The following is a 21,317-nucleotide window of genomic DNA, read 5'->3' as shown; positions in this document are numbered from 1 at the left end:
CTTGAGCTGCTTTAAGGTTGTTGTCAGCTGGTTCCATTATCTCTGTCATTTCCTGGGCTGTTTTTATTGACTGATTTTTCTTATGGGGCACATTTTCCTGCTTTTTAGCACTCCCCGTAATTTTTTTACTGGATGCTGGACATTTGTTGTTGTTTTTTTTCCACCTATATTTTTTGTAAAGACAGGGTTTTGCTGTGTTGCTCAGACTGGTCTCAAACTCCTGGACTCAAGTGATCTGCCCACCTCAGCCTCCCAAAGTGTTGGGATTACAGGCATGAGCCACTGCCCTTAGCCAGGATGTTGGGCATTTGGAATGTTGATGAGTGTCTGGATTTTGTTGTTTTCCTTTAAATACTATTGAAGTATGTTTTGATAGGCAGCTATTGGTGGATTAACTTGATCCTTTTGAGGCTTGTTTTAAAGCTTTATTAGGGCTGATGTAAAGTAGCCTTTACGCTATATCAGGTTTAGCCCTACTGTTAAGGTGTGTTTGTTCTGAGGTCTCTACTGAATGCTCTAGGTGTTTAACAAGATCACTCCACTCTGGCTGGCCACAACTCAAATGTATCTGAGCCTTGTGTGAGTTGTGAAAATAATTCATCTTCTTGCTCCTTGGAAATACTTCTTTGCTCTCTGTCTTAGAATTTTACCCTGTGCATGTGTAGCTTATGTTCAGCCCTGGGCCGATTTCTAGAACTCTTTTTCTGTGTAGGTTCTTCTGTTCTATAAATTCCATCTACCCTGTCTTTCTGACTCTGCTTTTTCAACATAGTAAGACCATTATAATTTGTGTGGATTTACCATTTCTCTGCCGTTGTCCAGAAATTCCCTCTGGATACAATACTGGGGCAACTTGAGGGTTTACCTCTTTGTTTCCCTTTTTTCAGGGATTGCCCTTCTTATGCTGCCTGGTGCCCAGTGTCTTAAATTGTTACTTTATAAATTTTTGCCCAGTTTTCTAGTCATTAACAAGTGTAAAGCCAGTTCCTCTGTCCTGGCCAGATTTGGAAATCTTGTTATTTACCTCTGATGCAGCGCTGTCTCCTCTACTAAGGCTGACATTGCAAATGGTACTCTTGCTACAGGTTCATTGTTATTCACAGTCATGAAAAGCCTGTGTTTTGCTTTGTAACTTTTCATCTGATGTTATAGATATATTTCAAGACAATTAAATCTAACTTGCTTACTCTTTATTCCTCATGAATAGGCAGTGTAGCCAATCAAGTATTCCACCCAGTGATGTTTGACAAATGCATTCAGACTCTAAAGAAGAGCTGGCCCCAGGAATCTAACTTGAATCGGAAAAGAAAGAAAGAACAGCCTAAGCGCTCTCAGGCTAACCCCGGGAGGCATAGAAAAAGGGGAAAGCCACCCAGGAAAGAAGATATTGAGGTAAGAAGTAAGTCGAGTATAAAACATATATAGCAACACACGATTTGCTTTATTTAAGGATTGACTTTATACTAAACATGGTTTCAGGCATCATGATTATAGGCAAATGGTCCTAAACCGTCATAAGCTATCCAATACTGCTTTGTCTCTTGGGCTTCATATAATTTTTCTTTCTTTCTTACTTTGTTTCTTTTTTCTTTTTCTTTTTGAGACAGAGTCTTGCTGTGTCGCCCAGGTTGGAGTGCAGTGGTGCAGTCTCAGCTCACTGCAACCTCCGCCTCATGGGTTCAAGTGATTCTCCTGCTGCAGCCTCCTGAGTAGCTGGGGCTATGGGCATGCGCCACCACACTCAGCCAATTTTTGCATTTTTTTGTAGAGATGGGGTTTCACCTTGTTGGCCAGGCTGGTCTCGAACTCCTGGCCTCAAGTGATCCACTCACCTTGGCCTCCTGCTGGGGTTACAGGCATGAGCCACAACACCCAGCCTAATTCCATATTCTTATGTGACACGGTAGAATGACAGAAGTTCATAGACAGCAAAAATTCTGAAAAAAAGGATTCCTTATTGACACAAAACTAGAAACTACTGTAGCGGTCATCTAGTCCAGTGATTTACTGTTGTGGCCAAGGAGACCTAGAACAGTCATGCGACCTGGTCAAAGTCATATCACCTCAACGTCAGCTCCTGCCTGGAGTTTATCTGGGCTTGGTTTGGGTAAATTGAAAACCATGGGACAAAGTGTTTGGCATTTATTACAGTCACCTGTACATTTCTTCATAATCTAGATGGATGAAATTATAGAAGAACAAGAAGATGAGAACATTTGTTTTTCTGCCCGGGACCTTTCTCAAATTCGAAATGCCATCTTTCACCTTTTAAAGAATTTTTTAAGGCTTCTGCCAAAGTTTTCCTTGAAAGAAAAGCCACAATGTGTACAGAATTGTATAGAGGTAAGTGAAAATTCCAGGAACCTTAGGGCAACTTCAAAGGATGTAGACTATGGCTAATACTTGATCAGTAGAAAAAATCAGGCCTTTTCTTCATATCTGTTTTCTAGGTCTTTGTTTCATTAACTAATTTTGAGCCAGTTCTTCATGAGTGTCATGTTACACAAGCCAGGTGAGCCATTAAATCTTCCGGTGCTACAATTTAAGTATAGTGTACTAATTTTTGCTCCAGCAGAAAAGGAAATGCCATTTTATCCCAATTGGCACACAGGTAGAATTTATGCATTTAAGCATGGCTTGTAGGACTAAGAAATATTCCAAGTAAAATCATATCCATTAACTAATATTTTGTCTTTTTTTTTTTTTTAGAGATCTTAACCAAGCAAAATACATACCAGAACTGGCTTATTATGGATTGTATTTGCTGTGCTCTCCCATTCATGGAGAAGGAGATAAGGTAAAGGAGATGAGAACCTAATTTGGTTACTAGTTGAATCGAAGGCACATGAACCATATGATGGAAATATGTTAAAAGCATTTGATATAATGCCATTTCAATTTACTAGCTCATTTTCATGACCTTATATTATTTGCATAATAAAAAGTATCACTATTTCTATTTGCTCTCTGTTCTTTATTGCCAACTTTATATCTGAGTACTTGGTGGCTGCAGCAAATTATTGTCAGGCTCCAGTTAGAAAAAATGGTTCTGCTGTGAATGAAATAGGAGGAACAGATAAACTGCTGAACAGTTAGTTCTATAGGAACAGATTAGCTGCTGAACACTTACTTCTATAGGAATATTTCCCAAATCATTTTAAAAAGTAGAATAGTCAGAGAATTTTCAAGTTTCCCTTGGCAATTCATGTGTGCTTCAGTATTTCTATTGGTAGTTGTATTATTTGTGTTGATATTCTATGGAAATTTTGTAGGTTGTCATCCGTGGTCAGCATGGATAACTGACTTTTGCCTCCAAGTTGCCTGAACGCCACCACTACTATAAACTTTGCAGTTAGAGTTAGTTGCGCATTATGCTGTTACTAAACTTAGATGTCTTAAATGAAACGAAGATTTTGCAAAAAAATGTGTTGGACCAAGGTCATGTGGCTTTTGGGATCTGCGACGGGTTACCTTGCAGAGGCAGTAACCTGGTTACGACGATGTTTTTGGGGATGCTTGGGGGGTTCCGCACATCTGTGTTTGCTTTCTGACTTCACCACTTACTAGCTGTGGGTCCTTGAATGAGCCATTCACTCTGGCTAAAGCGTTAGATTTCACTTATGGACAGAAAGGACCAAAGTCTACCTTCCTTATCGATTTGTCACAGGATTAAATGAAGTTGAGCAGGCCGCATACCGAGCACAATGCCTGTTGTTTAGAAACATTCGGTATTTTAGAAGTTTAGTATCTTTATCACTTTATCACTTCTGTATGCTTGAAATATGAATGTGATAACATTTACAGTAATGTTTTTAATTCGCATGCCCTTTTAAATATTTTAAACAATAACATAGGTGGGAAAATTCATCCCTTTAGGTCTACTGTGTCTCTAAAGATGGTTTGTTTTTTTTTTTTTTTGAGACGCGATTCTCCTGCCTCAGCCCCCCTAGTGGCTGGGACTACATGCCCAGCTAATTTTTGTATTTTTAGAGATGGGGTTTCACCATGTTGGCCAGGAAGGTCTTGATCTCTTGACCTCGTGATCCACCCTCCTTGGTTTCCCAAAGTGCTGGAATTACAGGCGTGAGCCACTGCGCCCGGTCGGTATTTTTTTTTTAATTGTGAAAGTATTGACTTTATGTCAGGCAATGTTGGTTTTTAGCCTTATCTTTAATTATTTGATCTTGGACAGCTCACCTTTGGAGCTTTTTTTAATTATCTGTGAAGTGGAAATTATACATGTCCTGCTTACATTATGGAATTGTTGTAAGGTTTAAAATTAAATGTATATTTTATATATATATATAGTAAAATCTAGCTATGTAGATGAAAGTGCTTAATGCAATACCTACCACTTACTTGGTTTTCAGTAAATGTTTTATTTATTGGATGAATAAATTAATTAGTGACTATGTTATATGAGATAATATGTTGGAAAGTGCTTTGTAAACTGGAGGCAAAAAGCAGGTGTAAAGTATCGTTCTTTCCCCTTTTAAATAAGGGAACATTAGTAGCATTCTTTGCCATATGTAAATGACAGTTAATTCCCTATTTGTCCTAAATTCTGGGTTATGATATGCAAAGGGTGGGGAGAGAAACTAGGTATTGTTTTTATCAGACATATCATCTGTCAGCCATTCTTTCACACTGTTTACATTGTGCATTTATTGTATACCTGCTCATTGTTTAAGAAATATATCCCTAGTGTTCAGCCAGCAATTATGCCAGCCTGACCTACCTTCAGATGGCTTGAAATGGTTTACTACAGTCTGCATCACTATGTCTGAGACCCTTGTGTTCTCTATCCGATCTTAAATTGAATTTTCTTTTCTCTTCTAGGTTATCAGTTGTGTTTTCCATCAAATGCTCAGTGTAATATTAATGTTAAAAGTTGGTGAAGGATCCCATCGTGCCCCCCTTGCTGTTACCTCCCAAGTCATCAACTGTAGAAACCAGGCGGTCCAGTTTATCAGGTGAAGCACACAAATCGTGAATTTTCACCCTGTCAGTCTCCCTCAGTACTCTGGGCCCTGCACTAAGATTTCTGATACATGTAGACTTAAAATTTCTGGCCTGATGGTGGTTTTGGGGGTGAAAACCAAGCACTTCGTAGCTAATGTGCTTTATGTGTCTGGGTCTCTGTCGGTAGGCTCCCAGCTGGGGCACTGTTAAAGAGATAGGAATCTGCAGAACACGGGCCAGCGCCAGCCTCCAGCTTGTTTGCGCTCAATCTGTGGGTCAGCCTCAGAGAGAGGATGGTGGCCTCTCCTCCTTTCCCTTGTCTGCTTCATTGCAGCCAGTTCACCTCTTTCCCTTTTCTGTTGCTTTCTACTTTGCAGCTCTTTGCTTTTGTTCTTTGCCACTTTCTTCTTGTTTCTTTGCACTTTTCTATTCCTTTCCCTCTGTAGAAATGACTTGAAGGAAAGGATTGAGTTGCTTTTTACCTCCGTAGCAATAAGTGTTAGACTACTTTTCCTCTCATGGGTCACTCAGCTTCACTTAAAAACTCTCATGCCTTAGTTTCACTGGCAAGGACATGTTTGCTGCGTCGTTGGCTTTTCCTTCCCTCCTTCGCTGATTTTTGGCATGCGGCGTGGAGGTGGTGCCGAGACGTGGTATGCATGTGCAAGTGTGTGCATGCCTTGGGTGTGCACAGTGTGCAGGGTAGTTGGAGACATGGGGTATGGATGACGTCATCTTGTGACTGAGCAAATGTCTCTCACTAAGGACTTTTTAAAACATTAAGTAACTAAAATGTTTTAAGTGAAAACACCATCGTTTTGTTTTTTCCATGAGAGTTTCTCATATGCCAGTCGCAATAGTCTTCATGTAATGTTACAGATAAACATCACTAAAAATGGATCAAGTCTGGGCATTGTAGAAATTTCTTCTTGAGGCTGGGTGCGGTGGCTCATGCCTGTAATCCCAGCACTTTGGGAGGCCGAGGCGGGCGGATCACCTGAGGTCAGGAGTTGAAGACCAGCCTGGCCAACATGGTGAAACCCTGTCTCTACTGAAAAATACAGAAACTAGGCATGGTGGCAGGCACCTGTAATCCCAGCTACTCAGGAGGCTGAGGCAGGAGAAATTCTTGAACCCGGTGGGGGAAGTTGCAGTGAGCCGAGATCACACCATTGCGCTCCAGCCTGAGCGACAAGAGCAAAACTCCATCTCCAAAAAAAAAAAAAAGACATTTCTTACTGGCTTAAAGTTTGGAGAAGTAATGTTACTAATGCATTTCACTGAGCTACCATGAGGTGGTACTTATCCCCAAAGGATATATTTTACATCTTCATATGAAATTTAGTAAGTAGTCAAAAGAATTGTATGAAGATTACATTTTTGTTCTTGCCTGATGACTTAGCTACTCTGCAGCAGCTCTCGAAACTGCACGGGAACTACTTAACAGTTTTCTACAATGACATTTTATGTCTTCACTCTTCATTCTACTGAAACCACTCTTACAGCGTGAGGTAGAGTGTTTTAATAACTAGGATTTCTAAATATAGGAGTAGTGGTTTTTGAGGACAGTCGCTGACTGTATTGTGAACAGTAGATGTGTTTTTCTTTTACAAAGCGCCCTTATGGATGAATTAAAGGAGAGTATATTCCCAGTCGTCCGTATCTTACTGCAGCACATCTGTGCCAAGGTACTGTTTGCCTTAGTAATATTAATAACACGGAAGTATATGGTGTGTGAAGATAAATGTGTGTGTGTGTGTGTGTGGGTATTTGTTCTTGGGAATGAGTGTGCATTGTTACTTAAAGTGGTTTTATTTCATGTTCACTAGATGGTCCCCTAGACAAAAGTGTTCTATAAAAAACAAGCAAAAAAACTTTGTTTTGGAAAAATGTTGAACATACACACAGAAACAGGGAAAATAGGCTGGTGAACCACCACATACCCATCACCGAGTTCCACAGTTTTGTGTCACTTAAACCCCTACCCCACATCCCCCAACGTGTATACTGGATTGTGTTTTGAAGCAAATTCCATCATATCCTTTCACGGTAATTCCTTAATATTATCAAACATCCAGTGTTCAAATTTCCATGATGATCTCTTACATTTTTATAACCATTTAGACAAAATCATTCTTAATTTGAACCTTATGAAACCTGGGGATCTAAAAACTCTCTGAAATTGTATACTAAATTTGTATGTGCATTTTTCTGGAGAGATGGTTTATAGATTTCCTTTAGATTAGTTTTCAAGTGTTCTAAAACCTAAAATTTATTAGTCATTTACGTAACATTTAAAGGTCATTGAACTAGTTGTACTCACTGACTTTCAACTTATATTACAAAATATGTTTCAGCCATCCTGCGGGTGGATATTGGTTGGTCAACTTCTCTTTTTGCTTTTCAGGTGGTAGATAAATCAGAGTATCGTACTTTTGCAGCCCAGTCCCTAGTCCAGCTGCTCAGTAAACTTCCTTGTGGGGAATACGCTATGTTCATTGCCTGGCTTTACAAATACTCCCGAAGTTCCAAGGTAGGAGATAGCTCTGCATAAAACCTTGGGTCCTTTTTAAACTCTTTTTAAAAGGGTCTCTTTTTCTAGGTCTGAATGAGGAGGGTTCTTTGGTTCTTACTCCTATCTGATGGCAATTCTTATGATCTTGCTTTACCAGATCCCACACCGGGTTTTTACTCTTGATGTTGTCTTAGCTCTGTTAGAACTGCCTGAAAGAGAGGTGGAGAACACCCTCTCCTCGGAGCATCAGAAGTTCTTAAAGCATAAGTTCCTGGTGCAGGAAATTATGTTTGATCGTTGCTTAGACAAGGCGCCTACTGTCCGCAGCAAGGCACTATCCAGCTTTGCACACTGTCTGGAGTTGACTGTTACCAGTGCGTCGGAGAGTATCCTGGAGCTCCTGATTAACAGTGAGTATGGCGACTGTTGGGACAGTAAACCGGTCTTGTGCTCATTGAGAAATAGACTGCAAGGGAATCGTTCTTTTCTGTGGCAAAAGTAATAGGTATGGCGTGATCTATTTTTACTCTCAAAACCATTTTTAGTATATTTTCTTGCCAAATAACTTTTTAAATAGGCAAGCCTGATACATTTGCAAGGCCTTTTAAAAGTATTTCAGATGTTCATATCTGAGAGGTGACATTGGTGGCTACCTTTACTGTTGCTTTGCATTGATGGGCATTGGTTGTATTAGGATGAATCTCCGTTTCAATGCATACCCAAGGAGAACGTTATCAGTTGTCAGCAATTTAGAATCTGTCTGCCTTGTCTTTCAGCCTAATTATCTTGATTTTGATTCCTCCGTGGATGTTTACTCAGTTTATGATACTGACTTCTTCCTTCTTATCTTTCTTCTTGTTTTTAGGTCCTACGTTTTCTGTAATAGAGAGTCACCCTGGTACCTTACTGAGAAATTCATCAGGTAATGGATCAATACATTTTCAAATATTGAATGATTATCTTTTAAAAATTTGTAGAGTATTTAAAATGTTTTTCTTACCTCCTTATTTACCTGCTTTAACATTGTACTTTTTTCATGAGAGAGGTTGAAATTCATTTCAGTAATAATGTTGTAACTTAAATGAGTAACATGCCCTGCTAATGTTATTAAAAGTATAACACATTTTTAGCTTAATGACTGTAATTTTTTTTTTAAAGCTTTTTCCTACCAAAGGCAGACATCTAACCGTTCCGAACCCTCAGGGGAGATCAACATAGACAGCAGTGGTGAAACAGTTGGATCTGGAGGTATGTCAGATTTTATCACTGTCAGATAGGTAATGCTGCTGGATTTCAGACAACCGTAAGTAGAGTCTAAAACCTTGGATTTTTTTTTTTTTTCTGATTTATTCACCCCTAAGAGTTGAAACAGCTGGCTGGGCGTGGTGACTCATGCCTGTAATCCCATAATCCCAGCACTTTGGGAGGCTGAGGCCGGCAGATCACTTGAGCCCAGGAGTTCAAGACCAGCCTGGGCAACACAGCAAGACCCCATCTCTTAAAAAAATATATAAAAATTAGCTGGGCATGGTGGTGTGCCCCTGTGGTCCCAGCTACTCAGGAGGCTGAGGTGGGAGGATGGCTTGAGCCCAGGAGTTCCAGGCTACAGTGAGCTCTGATCATACCACTGTACTCCAGCCTGGGCGACAGTCTGTTTAAAAAATTGAAAAATGAAAATAACACTGCAGGGCAGTCTGCTTTTTTGTACCAACTTAGTTACTAAATAGCTGCATGATCTAGGGGTATGCCTGTCGTTTTCCGGTTGTAACACCCTCCCATCTTTCCCAGACGACTGTTGGGAAAGTCTGTAGAAACAACATTTAAGAAAGTGATTTAAAGAGAGAGAGACACAGATAAGAGAGAGAAAGAGCATGTACTTAGAGGATTAATTACATAATTGGGTTTATTAATTTATTCAATAAACCTTGATCTGGTCCTTCCCAATGCGTTCCAGGCATTGGAGATGCACAAGTCTGTGAGACAGAGCTCCATCTCTTAAGGATCAGTGGAGAGACAGGTGCTTGTGCACAGAAGTGTTCTCATATATGCAATTGTACGCACATGTATGTGGAACACTGAGATAGGTGCCGAGATGCACAGAAAGCACCCTGAGGATGATTACATTACTGCTTTTATTATTCAGCCTAGAAGGTCAGCGTGAAATTGGGTTCGGGAGGCTAGATATTAGCATGTATTACTCCAATTCAGAGCGATAACTACATTTATAATAAACAGGTTTTCTAAATGTGGTAGGAAAATGTACTCTGGAAAAATGCTGAATGTTTGTGTTGGCTCCAGACTTCGTCTAAACAGGTTACGGATTTACGGTGGCACAGACTTTTTCAAGCAATATCAAGTTGAGGTGATTTAATGATGCTTAAAAATTATGAAAGTTCGGGGACGCAAAGAGCCCATGTTTCCAGTGCATTGTTCATAAACTGAAAAGACATATATTGTTGGCATTAATTGTACATTAAAAATTTTGTATAGTCACTTAGATGCACTTTGCTCTCTTTGCTTGTTTTTATTGAGGTAGAGTTCACACACCATAAAGTTCACCATTGAAAGTATATAATGTAGTTGTTTTAGTATAGTCACAAGATTGTACAGACTAATTCCAGAGCATTCCAGCAGCTGAAAAATAAACCCCATAGCCATTAGCAGTCACTCCCCACGCCCCTTTCCTCCTACCACTGGCAACCAGTAATTTTCTTTCCTTATAAAATTGCCTATTCTGGGCCAGGCGTGGTGGCTCACACCGGTAATCCTGGCACACTGGAAGTCCGAGACGGGAGGATCACGAGGTCAGGAGATCGAGACCATCCTGGCCAACATGGTGAAACCCTGTGTCTACTAAAATACAAAAAATTAGCTGGGCGTGGTGGCACACACCTGTAGTCCCAGCTACGAGGAGGCTGAGGCAGGAGAATCGCTTGCACCCAGGAGGTGGAGGTTGCAGTGAGCCGAGATTGCGACACTGCACTCCAGCCTGGCGACAGAGCGAGACTCTGTCAAAAAAAAAAAAAAAAAAAAAAAATTGCCTATTCTGGACATTCCGCGTAAATGCAGTCATGTACTACGTTGTCTTTTGTGTCTGACTTCTTTCACCTATAGCATGTTTTCAAGGCTCATTCATGTTATAGCATCTATCAGTACTTCATTCCTTTTTGTGCTGAGTAATAGTCAATTGTAAGGATACACCACATTTTGTTTATCCATTCATCAGTTGATGAACATTTGGGTTGTTTTCACTTTTTGGCTATTGTGACTAATGCTGCTATAAGTATTCTTGTATGAGTTTTTGTATAGATGTGTGGTTTCATTCCCTTTGAGTGTATACCTAGGAGTAGAACTGCTGGGTCATATGGTAACTCTATATTCAACATTTTGAGGAACCACCAAACTTTTTCAAAGTGGCCACACCATTTTACAGTCCTGCTAGCAACGTATGATAATCCTATTTCTCCGCATTCCTACCAACACTTGCCATGTCTGTCTTTTTTATTTTAGCCGTCTTTGTGGGTATGAGGTGGTATCTGCTTGTGGTTTTGATTTACATTTCCCTAATAGCTAATGATGTTGAGTAAATTTTCATAGGCTTGTTGGCCATATACATACGTTTTCTTTGGAGAAATGTCTATTCAAGCTCTTTGCCCATTTTTTAATTGGGTTATCTTTTATTTTTGAGTTGAAAGAGTTATTTTTATATATATACCTTATCAGATATATGATTTTTAAAGACTTGTCCCAGTCTGTGGGTTGTCTTTTCAAATGGTATTCTATGAGGCACAAAACATTTTAATTTTGATGAAGTCCAATTTATCTTTTTCTTTTTTTACTCATGCTTTTGGTATCACATAGCTAAGAAATCGTTGTGTAATCCAAAGTCACAAAGATTTACTCCTGTGTTTTCTTCTAAGGGTTTTATAGTTTTAGCTCTCACATTTAGGTCTTTGATCAATTTTCAGTTAATTTTTGAATATGGTGTGATATAGGGGGTCCAGCTTCACTCCTTTGCATGTGACTATCCAGTTGACATAGCACTGTTTCTTTCAGCCTGTTCCTTCACCGGTGAGTGTCTTGGCACCCTTGTAAAAAAATCACTTGACTGACTTGTATAAGCTCATGAGCTTATGTGTGTGCTCTATATTCTATATTAATGGAATTTTATTTCATTAATCTATATATCTGTCTTTATGTACCACATTGTATTGATTGCTGTTGCGTTCTAGCGTAGGAGAGGGGAAATAACTTTTTCTTCAGTCCTCATGAGTTCTTCCTCGGGATGGATCCCCATAACAAGACAAACAAGTTTATTAACATGTCTAGTGCGTGTTATGCGGGAGAGATCTCAATGCAAAGTAACTGAGGGCTTAGAACTCCACTTACGTAACACAAAACACCATATCCAAAAAATGCTGGCAGTACAGTACACTGGAGACTCTCTGTTGTCCCCTTTTGATGGGGTGGCTGACGGGGAGCTACTCTTGCTGCCCAGCATCGTGAGAGTGTATCATTCTGCATGTCACTAGCTAGGAAGTGAGCAGAATTCAAAACTCAAAGTATGGTTTGAATGTGCGTCGCTGTCACATTATTGCAAAATCAGAAAATCCTAAGTCAGGGACTGCCTGTATGTGGGAGGAAAATAATGGAGTGAGTTTTGTGAATTGCTCTGGGCTGATAAGGGTCTAGAGACCCTGTGTGTAAAGGAGAATTTATATACTGCCCATAGGAAGAAAAGGGAAAGGATAGACAGAGCTTTTTCTCTGTTTGCTGCTGCTTGTTAATTGTCTGCTTTAACTGTCTTCCCAGAAATAATGTTTATGTCAGAGTCATATTTTGGTGTTAACATAGTGTCCTGTGATAGTCAATTTTAAATCAGGAAGTATGAGTTCTCCTCCTGTCCCTTTGTTCTTTTTTAAAATTAGTTTGGCTATTCTGGGTCCCTTGTATTTCCATATGAATTTTAAGATCAATTGCCAATTTCTGCAAGAAAAAAAAAGCCATCTTGGATTTTGATAGGGATTGACTGTACATCAGTTTGGGGAGTGTTGCCATGTTCCTTTGTTAATTCCTCTAATCCATGAACACCAGATGTCTTTTTATTTCTTTCGGTCTTTAATTTGTTTCAGTGATGTTTTGTAGTTTTCAGTGAACAATTGTTGCTCTTTAAATTTTGTCCTAAGTGTTTTTATTCTTTTCAATAGTGTTGCAAATTAAATTGCTCTCTTAATTTCATTTCTGAATTGTTCATTGCTAGTTTTTACAAATTATTTTTGATAATTGATCTTCTGTCCTGCAACCTTGCCAAACTCATTACGAGCTCTAATGATTGTTTTGTGGATTCCTTAGGATTTTCTTGATATAAGAACAAGTCATCTGTAAATAGAGGTAGTTCTACTTCTTCCTCTCCAATCTGGATATCTTTCATTTCTTTTTCTTACCTATTTGTTGACAAAAAGAGTCAAGCTCTTTAAAATATTTGAAGACATTTATTCTGAGCCAAATGTGAGTGACCATGGCCCATGACACAGCCCTCAGGAGGTCCTGAGAACATGTGCCCAAGGTGGTTGGGTGCAGCTTGGTTTTATACACTTTAGGGAGGCATCAGACATCAGTCAGATACGTTTAATAGATACATTGGTTTGGTCCCAAAAGGCAGGACAAGGTGGGGAGGGTTCCAGCTTATAGGTAGATTTTAAATTTTTCTTGTTGAAAATTGGTTGAGTTTATCTAAAGAACTGGGTTCAATAGGAAGGAATGTCTGGGTTAAGATAAAGGGTGGTGGAGACTAAAGTTCATTACTGCAGAGGAAGCCTTCAGATAGTAGGCTTCAGAGAGAATAGATTGTAAATGTTTCTTATCAGACTTAAAGACTGTGTTGATGTTAATGCTGGAGGGTATAATGAGGCTTGTCTGACCCCCACTTCCTGTCATGGTCTGAACCAGTCTTCAGGTTAAATTTTAGAGTGCCCTGGCTGAGGAGGAAGGCCTTTCAGATGGTTGGAGAGCCTTAGAATTTTATTTTTGGTTTACAGTCTGTGGAATGATGTTGAAAAGAAGTCAAAGAGTAGACTTCTTTGTCTTTTTTCTTTACTTAGGGGGAAAGCTTTTGGTCTTCACCGCTGAGTACGACGTTAGCTGTGAGGTTTTTAGGATGACTTTCATCAATATGAGGAAGTTTTCTTCCATTTCAAGCTTGCTGAGTTTTTATCATGGAAAGATGTTGGAATTTGCAAATGCTTTCTCTGCATCTATTTTGGGATGATTGTGTGGTTTTCTTTGTTCTGTTACCATGCTGTAATTTACATTGATTGATTTTTCACAGGTTGACATTACATTCCTGGGATAAATCCCAAGCATGGTTGTATCTTGCTGGATTTGGTTTGCTGGTATTTTGTTGAGAATTTTGGTGTCATATTCATAAGGAATATTGGTCTGTTGTATTAAGCCATTCTTGCATTGCTATAAAGAAATACGTGGCCAGGCGTGGTGGCTCATGCTTGTAATCCCAGCACTTTGGGAGGCCAGGGCGGATGGATTACTTGAGGTCAGGAGTTCGAGACCAGTCTGGCCAACATGGTGAAACCCCATCTCTACCAAAAATACAAAAATTAGCTGGGCATGGTGGCAGGTGCCTGTAATCTCAGCTACTTACGAGGCTGAGGCAGGAGAATCACTTGAACCTGGGAGGTAGAGGTTGCAGTGAGCCAATATCACGCGACTGCACTCCATCCTGGGCAGCAGAGTGAGACTCTGTCTCAAAAAAAAAAAGATGTGAGACTGGGTAATTTATCAGAAAAGAGATTTAATTGGTTCATGGTTCTGCAGGCTGTACAGAAAGTATAGCACTGGCATCTGTTTCTGGGGAGACTTTAGGAAGCTTAGAATCATAGCAGAAGGCCAAAAGGGAACAGGCGTTTCACATGGTGGGAGCAGGAGAAAGAGTCAGGGGGAAGGTGCCACACACTTTTAAATGACTGGATCTCACAAGAACTCACTCAGTATTGCTGTCCTGAAGACAGCACCAAGCTGCGAGGGATCTGCCACGGTGATCCAGACACCCCTACCAGGCCCCGCCTCCAGCACTGGGTCTTACAGTTCAACATGAGGTTTGGGTGGGGACAAATACTCAAACTATATCTGTTGTTTTCTTGAGATGTTTTGGTTTTGCTATCAGGGTAGTACTCGCCTAAGATAAGCTGGAAAGTCTATTCTTTTCTATTTTTTGAAAGAGTTCATGAAGGATTGTTGTTCATTTTTGCTTTAACATTTGTTAGAATTCTCCAGTAAGTGTCTGGTCCTTAGGGAGGGTGTGTGTGTGTGTGTGTGTGTGTGTGTGTGTGTGTGTAAAGTATTTTTGATTACTAATTTAGTTTCTTTTTCTTTCTTTTCTTTTTTTTTTTTTTTTTGAGATGGAGTTTCGCTGTTGTTGTCCAGGCTGGAGTGCAATGGCACAGTCTTGGCTCACTGCAACCTCTGCCTCCCAGCTCAAGCAAATCTCCTGCCTCAGCCTGCCGAGTATCTGGGACTACAAGCACCCGCCCCCACACCCGGCAAATTTTTTTGTATTTTTTGTAGAGATAGGGTTTCACCATGTTGGTCAGGCTGGTCTTGAACTCCTGACCTCAGGTGATCCACCCACCTCGGCTTCCCAAAGAGCTGGCATTACAGGCGTGAGCCACCGCGCCTGGCCACTAATTTAGTTTCTTTACTCGTTACAGGTATATTCAGATTTTCTATTTCTGTTTGAGTCAGTTTCTGTAGTTTGTGTCTTTCTAAAACTTGTCATTCTAAAAATTTGTTTCTTTTATGTAGGCCACTTAATTTGTTGGCATAAAATTGTTCACAGTATTCCTTTGTAATCCTTTTTATTTATGTAAGGCTAATAATAGTAATGTCCCTCCTTTCTTGATTTTAGCAATTTCAGTTTTCTTTCTTATTTTCTTCGCCAGTCTAGCTAAAGGTGTATTAGTTTTGTTGATCTTATCAAGGAACCTACTTTTAGTTTCACTGATTTTTCTCTATTGTTTTCCATCTTTTATTTTTTAAGCTGCCTTCTTATATATAAGCAGTTCCCAAAGTGTGTTTTGGGAACCCCCAGGGGTCCTTGAAGTAAAAATGAATGCAGTGTTCATTTGCCTTCCACACTCTGATTTCCTCACGAGTGTATATTGGAGTTTTCCAGTGGTCCCATGACTTATCAAATTGCAACAGATTGCAGGTAGAAACAGAGATGAGAATCCTGTTTAATATAAGCCAGATGAGAGATAAGCTGGCTTATATTAAGCCAGACATTTTAAAGTTTGCAAAACTCTAAAACAATGCCATTCTTTTTTTTAAAATTGGGTCTTGGTGTGTTGCCCAGGCTGGACTCGAACTCCTGGGCTCAGGTGATCCTCTGATCTCAGTCTCCCCAGTAGCTGGGATTATAGGCACATTCCACCACATCCAGCCTTTTCACTATTTTTAGTTTATTTGTTTTGGAAAATATAGTTATTTTTTATGAAAAAGTACTAACAGTAACATATCTTGCTCTTTTAAAATGAATTAATAAATATTTTTACAATTCTCAGTTTAAATTTCTGATTCTAAGTATTAAAAGATATAGTCTCTTTAGGGTCCTCAGTAATTTTTAAGAAGATAAAGAAGCCTCAAGGCTGGGCGTGGTAGCTCACTCCTATAATTTCACTGCTTTGGGAGGCTGAGTTGGGAGGATCACTTGAGGCTAGGAGTTCGAGACCAGCCTGAGCAACACAGCAAGGTCCTGTCTCTACAAAAAAATTAAAAAAAATTAGCATGGTGGCTCATGCCTGTATTCCTAGCTACTTGGGAGGCTGAGGAGAGAGGATTACTTGAGCCCAGGAACTTGAGATTGCGGTGAGCTATGATTGTAGCACTGTACACCACCCTGGGTGACAGAATGAGACCCCTGTCTCTTATTAAAAATGTCTTCAAGTCAAACATTTTAAAGCTGCTGTTATATATTACCTCATCAAATCTTTAAAATAATCCTGTGGGTTAGATACTCCTATTTGTAGCTAAACAAAATGGAAGAGATAAATAATTCATTCACAATTTTAGAGGTAGGGGCTGAGATTTAAAACCAAATTTTTAATATTCCAAAGTTTATATGCATTACAGTGAATACCTAATTATTCACATTTTCTTCTTTTTCCACACTCTAATTTCTTAGGATTCAAAACAAGCTAATGAGTCTCTAAGATGAGTGTATTTTCTGGGTATTGTGTGGTGAAATGTTAGCTACTGTGTGACTTTTCTCCAGCTGTGATGACCCTTTGGTATTCCCTCTACAGAAAGATGTGTCATGGCAATGCTGAGAAAGAGGATCAGGGATGAGAAGACCAACGTTAGGAAGTCTGCACTGCAGGTGGGAGTTTTCTCTGCACGTTTTTTTTAAGCACTAAAAACTTGGAAATGCAAAGGAATATTTTTTAAACTCTTAGGCCATATTCATTACTTAATTTGCTTTTCGCTGAACTGTTAGTTGACCCTGCTCCTGTTGTATATGAATCATAGACGAACTGGAAGATTTTTTATTTTTAAGCTTTCCTACAGGGTTTCTGATTTTTTTAAGAACCACAAATTTATATCCTTAATTTGTTTAGAATAGGGATTCTTAACCTAGGGACCATGGGTGGATTTTAATAGGTTCGTAAAATAGTTTGTAAATATTTGTTTATATAAAATTTGTTTTTCTCTGAGAGAGGCCTTAGCAAATTGGATTCTGAAAAATGGGATGTTGTGAGGAGTAAGGTTGGATCCATGACCCCAAAATGTTAAGAACCACAAACTTAAAGGAAGTGTTCCTTTGTTAACAGTTTATCTTTCTGAGTTGATGCTATGCAGTTACCAGTTCATGTTGCGTCTATGCCTTCTAGGTATTAGTGAGTATTTTGAAACACTGTGATGTCTCAGGCATGAAGGAAGACCTGTGGATTCTGCAGGACCAGTGTCGGGACCCTGCAGTGTCTGTCCGGAAGCAGGCCCTCCAGTCTCTTACTGAACTCCTTATGGTGAGAGGCAGGACATTATATATGTAATGCGTGGTATTTTACATTAAAAGTAATTCCACACAATAATTACCTGCTGCTAAATGTTAAGTTGACCTTTAAAAACTCTACTAAGTCCACTGTAGAACTGTACAATGTAAGGGAGGAGGTGTTTTTGAATTATGTGTGATAGACTGTGCTTCCTATTAAACATAATTAGGAACTAATGCTAGAGAATGCCAATTGTTAGCCCTTTCTTCACTTTATTATTATTATTATTATTTTTGAGACAGAGTCCTGCTCTGTTTCTCAGGCTTAGAGTGCAGTGGCACAATCTCAGCTCACTGCAACTTCTGCCTCTCAGGTTCAAGCAACTCTCCTGCCTCAGCCTCCTGTGTAGCTGGGACTACAGGCAGGTGCTGCCATGCCTGGCTAATTTTTGTATTTTTAGTAGAGACAGGGTTTCACTATGTTGGCCAGGCTGGTCTTGAACTCCTGACCTCAGGTGACCCGCCTGCCTTGGCCTCCCAAAGTGCTGGGATTACAGGCGTGAGTGACTGCACCCGGCCCTTTTCTTCACTTTAAATCTCACACAGAAAAATAAAATTTAAAATTGATTTGGTTAAGCTAGAGGCCTAGATTAAATTTAGTCAGTTAGGGCATAGATAGATGATATTGCCAAAAAAGCAGACTCACAAGTACTATATTTAATTTACTTTTGTTTACTAGTTAGCATTTTAGTCAAAGAATTTTAAAAGTATGTTTATTTCTTTATTTCATAATAGAAGGCATTAAGCAATGCATATTTTGACTTTTTCTGTCAGCATCTGTTCTAATTGCTCTTTGGGATATTTATTATTTGCTCTTGATTTTTAATGACCAAAAAAGTACTGATTTACTAGTAGCTACTAGTAAAATAGTGACTTTAATGTATGAGTTTAAAATTTTGGTTTGCAGTGATTTACATTAAGCTGGCTTTGCTTTTGTATATTTTTTGAATTTTTTTCTTTTTTCACTCTATGGTCTATTTGCAGTTGAACGTGTGATTATTTTTAACATCTCAAAATGTTGATCACAACTTCCCTGACTTGTATTTAGACCTTCTCATGTCATAATCTTTCACTCCTAAGGCTCAGCCTAGATGCGTGCAGATCCAGAAAGCCTGGCTGCAGGGGGTGGTCCCGGTGGTGATGGACTGTGAGAGCACTGTGCAGGAGAAGGCCCTGGAGTTCCTGGACCAGCTGCTGCTGCAGAACATCCGGCATCACAGTCATTTTCACTCTGGGGACGACAGCCAGGTCCTCGCCTGGGCTCTTCTTACTCTCCTCACCACCGAAAGCCAGGAACTGAGGTAGGTTAACTGTATGACCTGTGTTCCCTATAGAAGAAGGCCGTAGGACTTTGTATTGATAAATTTCTCCTATTGGTCCTCGAAAAATCAGCTTTCCAGATTACTTAGTATATGTGAAGATTAAGTATTGGTCTCTCTTTCCCTGACTGACTTCCAGTCTCTTAGATATTTTTATCGCCTGTATGTTTGTGACACCTGTTTGGTCAGTTCCTTTGCATCTGTCTGACGCTTTCCAGTTTCAGATTTTGGTGTCTTCATATGTAGTAGACAACACTGATGAAGATACATATTAATATCACCTTTCCCCAATACTGGTTATCATGAAGGATGACTTCCTAGCTCCTGCAAGTTAAACTGTTTTTAACACCTTATTGGATTAATTGACTTAACTAACGCTGCAGGCTTTTTCCCCTTTGATAACATTTATTGAACATACACTGTACAGTGAATATTGTATTTAGGAGTTAGGATCTGTGATGGAGGAATCATCATGCGGTAGAAAGAAAATAGATTTAGTATCAAAAAATACCATTCTGCAGCCTTGGCAAAAATCACTTTCTCTGAGCCTTAGTTTCCTGATTTGTAAGAGCAGCCATTGTACTCTAAGATCTCTTCATGGTTTTCTCAGTACAGGTTGAGCATCCGTAATCCAAAAATCTAAAATCCAAACATGCTCTGGAAGCTGAAACTTTCTGAATGTCAGCATGATGCCACAAGTGGAAAATCTCACACCTGACCGCATGAGATGGGTCACAGTCAGAATGCAGGCTCACAGCATACAGTCTGTTCAGCATCCCCAAGCGAAAAATAAAATCACCTTCAGGCTGTGCATATAAGGTGTATATGAGACTTTGGTTCCATCCCCAAGGTATCTCATTAAGTATAGGCAGATATTCCAAAATCCAAAACACTTCTGGTCCCAAGCATTTCAGATAAGTGATACTCAGCCTCTACCCACCCTATGCTTTCCTGAGATTTCTGGAATGGAGAGATTTAGCTAATAATAGAGTCTACTGCTTTTTCACTTTTCTTAGAGATACCTCCTTATGCATGCTCAATGTATTAATTCATGTTAATGTAATGAAAGGTAGTAGTCATTCTTTGCAAAAAAGCAGGAAAGGCCTTCTCCAGCTCCTGAGAAGCTGTTGGGAGGTTTTAAAATTTATTTTTCTTGATAAAAACTTTTGTATTGAAGTATAGCATGTCTAGAAAAGTACACAAACCATAAGGTCAGTAAATATCACAAAGAGAGTATGCCTGTGTAACCACCATGCAATCTCTGTTTATCATTGTAGGTGATAGCCACGTCTGCCCAAGTTGGCTAATACTTGAAAAAAAGTGGCCCAGAACTCACGTGCTGCACATTTTCTGAAATTACCCTTGACTTCTGATTTCATGGCAACTCTTCTTATTTTCCAGTGTTGCTTAAAATTTTGTCTTATTTTTGGTATTCATTTATTTCAGAGGTCTTTAAGGAGACACTAAAACAAACAAACAAACATGGGCTCATTATTAAACCTGGAATCAGGTTGTGGATGAAACTGCTTAAGGAGATTATAAAATGAGTAAGAAAAAATGCAAGTTTAGAAGAGGAACCTTGCAGAAGATGTGCATTGAAGGCTTCAGCAGAGGAAGACAGCCATGTCAAAAGAATTCAGAAGTATGAAGAGGTAGAGGAACAACTAGGAGAAAATTATTCAAATGGAAACAGGGAGTGAGGATTTCAAGCAAAGCAAGTAGTCGACAATTCTAAATGTCTCAAAAACATTTGAAACAAAACTTGTTCACATGAAGTTAGAATCTTGCACCCAACATATTATTCAACATACAGGGTAAAATAAAGCCATATTGAGACGAGCAGAAAACCAAGGGTGTTTTTCACCACTACCTCTCCACTAAAGGGCCATCTATGAAGGATGTACTTCAGGCCCGGCTATATTCCCAGCACTCTGGGAGGGTGAGGTGGGAGAACTGCTTAAGACCAGAAGTTTGAGGTCATCCCTGGCAATGTGGTGAGACCTTGTCTCTACAAAAAAGGCCATTTGTGGTGGCGCACGCCTGTAGTCCCAGCTACTTGGGAGGCTGTGGTGGGATGATCGCTTCAGCGCAGGAGGTGGAGGCTGCAGTGAGCCGTAATTGCACCACTGCACTCCAGCCTGGGCGACAGAGCAAGACCTCATCTCAAAAAAATAAAAAGGATGTACTTCAGAAGGATGGAAACTGAATTCAGAAGGGAGGAATGAGAAGGAAAAGTTGCTAAGAAATCGATAAACACATAGATAAATCTAAATTAAGCATAGCCATTAAAAATCAGTAACAACAATGATATGAGGATGATTAACTGGGATGACTGAAAGCAAGGTGAAGCTAAAATATAAAAAAGTATGTAGGATGAGCTGGAGGGTGCATTTACTTGCATTTCTAGCATTGGATAGGAGGAGACTAGAGATGCTGATTGGCATTAAACTCGAGTTAA

At 39.6% G+C, this 21,317-nt stretch overlaps 1 protein-coding gene across 2 annotated transcripts in view; it reads left to right on the top strand.

Moving 5' to 3' along the window:
* The window catches only part of NCAPD3 (non-SMC condensin II complex subunit D3), a 70,260-nt gene that overhangs the window by 13,839 nt on the left and 35,104 nt on the right, over positions 1–21,317 (top strand). For both annotated transcript variants that reach the window (XM_004052465.5, XM_055356430.2), the window contains exons 5-17: positions 1,208–1,392; positions 2,179–2,343; positions 2,451–2,512; positions 2,710–2,797; positions 4,840–4,973; positions 6,578–6,650; positions 7,370–7,495; positions 7,635–7,887; positions 8,343–8,399; positions 8,636–8,725; positions 16,795–16,868; positions 17,380–17,514; positions 18,621–18,841. In XM_004052465.5, the coding sequence (XP_004052513.1) occupies positions 1,208–1,392; positions 2,179–2,343; positions 2,451–2,512; positions 2,710–2,797; positions 4,840–4,973; positions 6,578–6,650; positions 7,370–7,495; positions 7,635–7,887; positions 8,343–8,399; positions 8,636–8,725; positions 16,795–16,868; positions 17,380–17,514; positions 18,621–18,841 (1,663 nt within the window). The remainder of the gene's footprint in view (positions 1–1,207; positions 1,393–2,178; positions 2,344–2,450; positions 2,513–2,709; positions 2,798–4,839; positions 4,974–6,577; positions 6,651–7,369; positions 7,496–7,634; positions 7,888–8,342; positions 8,400–8,635; positions 8,726–16,794; positions 16,869–17,379; positions 17,515–18,620; positions 18,842–21,317) is intronic.

Source organism: Gorilla gorilla, chromosome 9 (assembly GCF_029281585.2).
Source record: "Gorilla gorilla gorilla isolate KB3781 chromosome 9, NHGRI_mGorGor1-v2.1_pri, whole genome shotgun sequence".
NCBI lineage: Eukaryota > Metazoa > Chordata > Mammalia > Primates > Hominidae > Gorilla > Gorilla gorilla.
This window is presented reverse-complemented; position numbering and strand designations above follow the sequence as displayed.